The 4,504-nt window shown below is 55.4% G+C and overlaps 1 protein-coding gene across 1 annotated transcript; it reads right to left on the bottom strand.

Annotated features, from left to right (window-relative positions):
• Positions 1-1,964: 1,964 nt before the first annotated feature.
• UPK2 (uroplakin 2) lies at positions 1,965-4,215 on the bottom strand. Its single transcript, XM_027979002.2, has 5 exons — positions 4,085-4,215; positions 3,489-3,623; positions 3,164-3,302; positions 2,851-2,921; positions 1,965-2,469 (listed from the first exon to the last, which is right to left on the bottom strand). Exons 1-5 carry the CDS (start codon positions 4,158-4,160, stop codon positions 2,333-2,335), a joined length of 558 nt encoding a protein of 185 aa, XP_027834803.1. The 5' UTR covers positions 4,161-4,215; the 3' UTR covers positions 1,965-2,332.
• Positions 4,216-4,504: the final 289 nt, after the last annotated feature.

The raw sequence follows: 4,504 nt of genomic DNA, 5'->3' as shown, positions 1-4,504 counted from the left end.
ACTTACTGCAGTTTTATTTACCTGTTCACACTTTGGGGAATCTCTCTTTCCCTAAATTCTCTGTAAGTTCCATGAGGGAGGAAGAGTGTCTTTTCACAGTTTATTTCTAGCACCTGGCACACAATAAATGCTAAGTTAGTGTTTGTGGAATTAATAAATACTGTTGTTCTTCTCTTCCATGCCTCCCTCTCCAGGATCTTCTAGCTCTGTGTCATTTATTACTGCGTTTTCAGAATTTTGGGCACTTTTCCTAGCCCCCACCTTCTCTTCAGGGGCTTGTTGATTTATCCATTTCCTCACTTGTTCTACAATATATATTGAATATCCACCATGTCCCAGGCACCACAAAGGTACTATAGGCCCTTGGGAGCAAAGAGACAACTCTCAGGGAACCTAAAGTCTGGAGGGAAGACCACTGAACAATCACACAAACATAGTAATAAACAATAGTAATGCCGTGAAAGACAAAATGGGAGAACCCAACCTAATGGTGGGGTGGGGTGGAGGTCAGAGAAGGCTTCCCTGGAGAAGCTGGGTTAACTATGCAAATAGAATGGAACCAGGGGGGGGGGGTGGTCTTAAAAGCAGTGTAGGGCTAAGGAAGGGGCTTCCGTGTGGCTCAGATGGTAAAGAATCTGCCTGCAATGTGGGAGACCCAAGTCTTCCCTGGATTGAGAAGACCCCCTGGAGTAGGAAATAGCAACTCGCCCCAGTATTCTTGCCTGGACAATCCATGGACAGAGGAACCTGGTGGGCCACAGTCCATGGGGTCGCAAAGAGTCAGACATGACTGAAGTGACTTAGCATGCACACAGGCTTAAAGAAGAGTCTGTACAAAGGCCTCGAGGCAAGAGGGAACGCAGGACATTAGAAAGAATATAGTGAGAGCTGAGGGATAGTTAGGGGACAGACCCAGGGCTGGCCTTGAAAGTCACCACAAAAATTTTGGTCTTTACCCTAAGAGTAAGGCAAAGATCACCGATCCTTAGAAGGAATAACATATTGGAGAGAATACAAGTGAGCACTCCCACTCTCTCCTCTCGGTTACTCACAGTACCACTTTTGCTCCCTCTGGCAGGGGGTTCCACTTCTCTCTTCCCCTAGTGCCCTTTAGCCTGTTCTTCACTCCCCCGATAACTGTAACCCCTCTTCCCCCGCTCCCTGCCCCATCCCCAGTACCATGTCCTTGGGACTCACTCTGGTAGCCTTCTGGCTTTTTTCCCTTCGCTGTGCTGGTTACTCATCACGATGAAGAAAGCCAGGGCTTTCTCTAGTGGCAGAGCACAGGCTCTCGAGTGCTTAGGCTCAGTAGTTATGGTGCTTGGACCTCTCTAGTTGTGGGATCTTAGACCTCCCAGGGATCGAACCAGCACCCCCTGCATTGGAGGCAGATTCTTGACCACTGGACCACCAGGAAAGTCTTGGCCCTCTGGGTTGTTTTTTGGTCAGAGCCTCTCTTTCTGCAGCACTTCTTGCTCTCCTGGCTTCCAGAAAGGCCCTCAGGCCTCTGGGTCCCATGTGGTGGACCAGCGTCAGCTTCACTCCCACCCTAGGGGCCTTGGATGGTGTAAAACCCACAGTCCAGGTGTGGGTTTGAGAATTCTGATTCTTGGATTCTTATCTCATCCGCACCTTCCTGCTTCCTGGGAAGCAGTAACTTTGGGGTTCCAGGGCAGAGGGAGGACTGGGAGCAGCCGCAGCCTGGACACAGATTCTGTACATTTGCCCAAAGTGAAAGTTAAGTGAAAGTCGCTCAGTCATGTCTGACTCTGCGACCCTATGGACTATACAGTCCATGGAATTATCCAGGCCAGGATACTGGAGTGGGTAACCCTTCCCTTCTCCAGGGGATCTTCCCAACTCAGGGATCGAACCCAGGTCTCCCGCATTGTGGGTGGACTCTTTAACAGCTGAGCCACCGGGGAAGCCCAAAGTGGAGCCCACTAAAGAGAAACACCCACAGCAACGTGGCATCGGGCTTTATTGTAGGGACTAAATTCAATGAGGGAGGGGAAAATTCCTGTCTGTCAGGGGTAGAGCGGTTAAAGAAGTGAAATGGGAGAAAAACCAATTCTGACAGGAGTGGGGTGAGGGCAGGAATAGGGAGTGTTGGGCCAAGGGGACACCTTAGGGGATAAGGAGGGGACGGAGGGAGGAAAGGGCTGTAGTGAAGGGAGGGGAGGGGATGGTACTGAAGGATCCCAGGCCTGGTGCCTATGGCCTGGGAGCAGGCCGTCTTCTCAGCAGTGGAGACAAGAGCAGACGCAGAGCCCCGGGCTGAGAGCATGGACAGTGCCTTGGACTTGCTGCCTGCTCCCCGGGGCTGTCCTCCTCACTTTCGGGTGCCCAGTACTACGGCAATGATCAAGCCCAGAACCAGCAGGAACATGGCGACCGAGAGCAGCACCGTGATGACCACCATGCCCCCTGTCCGGGCCATCGCCAGCCCAATGGATTCTGCCTTTCTTCCTGTCAGAAGAGAGGAGGGAGGCAGTTCTAGGGAGGAAGGGCCTCCACCGTGCAGAAGGCTCCTAGCCCGGCCCCTCATCCATTCATCCAGCCAGCCATCCCCTCATCCATGTATTCATCCAACCAACCAACGAATCATCAGATAAACATTTATGAAGCATCTCCTATGTGAGGCACTGAGGATTCAGAAATTAATCGGACACAGTCACTACCCACAAAGTTTAGCGGTGCGGGGAAATGTGTCAGCGGCCACTTAAATTGCCGGGGGCTCAGTGTGAGGATAGAGGAAGGCAGAGAAGCTAAGGGAAGATAGGAAGGGGCAGATGGGGGATGGGGCGGGATGGGCCAGGGAAGGCTCTGGGGCCCTGAGACGTTACTCACGAGGAAGTGTGGACATTGGGATTTCTCTGCTGGACTCGGTGGATGCCCCCTTTGTCACGAGGTAGGAAATGCTTTTGTGGTGAGGTTCAGGAGAGGACAGAATCCTTGGTCAATGTCCAGGACTTAGAGTATGAGGGAGGCCAGGCCCCCCCCTCCGCAGCTGTGCCCAGCAGAGGCCCTGTTCTGTTAGCTGGGCCCCTGCTCTCTCTCCCATACTCACCACATCCCACCACCGCTGCCACCAAAGTCAGGGCCCAGCTCCTCTTCCTATAGCCCTTCCCACCCATGCCCCAGGCCTGGGCCTGGTACTTACTAGTATTTGGTTCCTGGTGCCAGGTTTGTCACCTGGTATGCACTGAGCCGGGTGACTGTGAAGCCAGACCCGCTGTCCACCACGCTCACCAGCTCCCTGCGTCCGCGGCATGGAGGCACCACGAAGCTAGATCTCACCACTGGGCGGGAAATTGGTGATGAAAGGCGGGGTCAAGCCTCAAGAGGCCCCAAGGAGAAGGGCAGTATTTAGAGTATGGATGGTGGGAAAAGGGGGTCAATAGGAAGGGAGAGTGGGAGGAGGGATGCCTGGGTATCCTGGGAAGGGATCTATGGGGACTAGGGGGTGCTGGGAGCGAGAAGCAGACCTTTGCTGTCATTGGCTCTCCGGACAGTCAGTGTGGCGTTGCCCCCTGTGAGGTGACACGGAGGCAAGGCAACTAGCAGGCTTTCCGTCATCACTGGGGACAGCAGACCAGAGAGGCTTGAGATGTTGAAGTCAGCTAGGGGGCCAGGAAGGAGTTCAGGGGAGGATCAATCCCTTTCTCGGCCACCCCACTCCACCCGTGGGGGTCCTCTCTAAGGACGAAGAGTCCTCTCCACTCTGGTCTGTTTGCAGAACATGAGTCTTTGCCTGTATGACCACCAGGTGGCAGGCTTGGGCTGCAGAAGCTGGGTGCTCCTCGAAGCCTCCAGATGCAGGGGTGCTAGGAGGGGGCAGCTCCCAACCCCACCGCTGTCGAAAGCCTTGGTCTCTTCCCCACTCCTGCCTGCCTCCTGGATCTGGAAGGGGACAGGCGTGTGCCCTGGGCCCAGTGACTGATGCCTGGTCACCGCCATCACCAGTTCCCCAGCCGCAACTGGCCAGACCAGCCCCTCTTTGACAGCCCTGGAAGGCACAGTGCATCCTCTCCAGACCCCCCCTTCCAAGCCCCTCCCCACCCCGGCCAGAGATGGTAGAGACCTGCAGCCCCGGGGGCCAGGACAGCCAGCAGAATCAGGATCCAAGACAAGGTCCGCACAGGCCGCGGAGATGCCATCGCTGGGCTGGGAGCTGGGGTGGGTGCTGGCAGGCTGTGACTGCCTAAGGCAACTGAAGCCCTGCCCTGGGGGCTGTCTGATTTTGTCTTGGGGGGGTGGGAGGAGCTCGAGGGGAATCCTGCCCAACCTGCCCCTTGGGTACCAACAGCCTCAGGGGAGGCCCCCAGACAGGTTTTTCAGGATGGGGAGCTAGCCCTCAGGCCAGGAAGGGGAGGGCCTGGCTGGATCTCGGTGGCTTAGTCACCGCAGAGGGGCAGAGGAGCTGAGGTGGGGGTGGAAAATCCTTCTTCTGGGACACCCACGTGTAAGAGCACGAGTGTTCCCACCTGCACGAGCATCTGGA

The sequence above is a fragment of the Ovis aries genome, chromosome 15 (genome assembly GCF_016772045.2).
Source record: "Ovis aries strain OAR_USU_Benz2616 breed Rambouillet chromosome 15, ARS-UI_Ramb_v3.0, whole genome shotgun sequence".
Lineage (NCBI taxonomy): Eukaryota > Metazoa > Chordata > Mammalia > Artiodactyla > Bovidae > Ovis > Ovis aries.
The sequence above is the reverse complement of the archived record's forward strand: the minus strand, read 5'-3'. Positions and strand labels throughout refer to the sequence as shown.

Excerpts from the sequence above, each read along its gene's own strand:
- UPK2 (XM_027979002.2), bottom strand. The coding sequence starts at position 4,160 with ATGGCATCTCCGCGGCCTGTGCGGACCTTGTCTTGGATCCTGATTCTG. Across the intron at positions 2,922-3,163 it reads GCACCAGGAACCAAATACTA|CATTTCCTACCTCGTGACAA; the intron begins GTAAGTACCAGG and ends TCACCACAAAAG. Across the intron at positions 2,470-2,850 it reads CCCAATGTCCACACTTCCTC|GAAGAAAGGCAGAATCCATT; the intron begins GTGAGTAACGTC and ends CTCTTCTGACAG.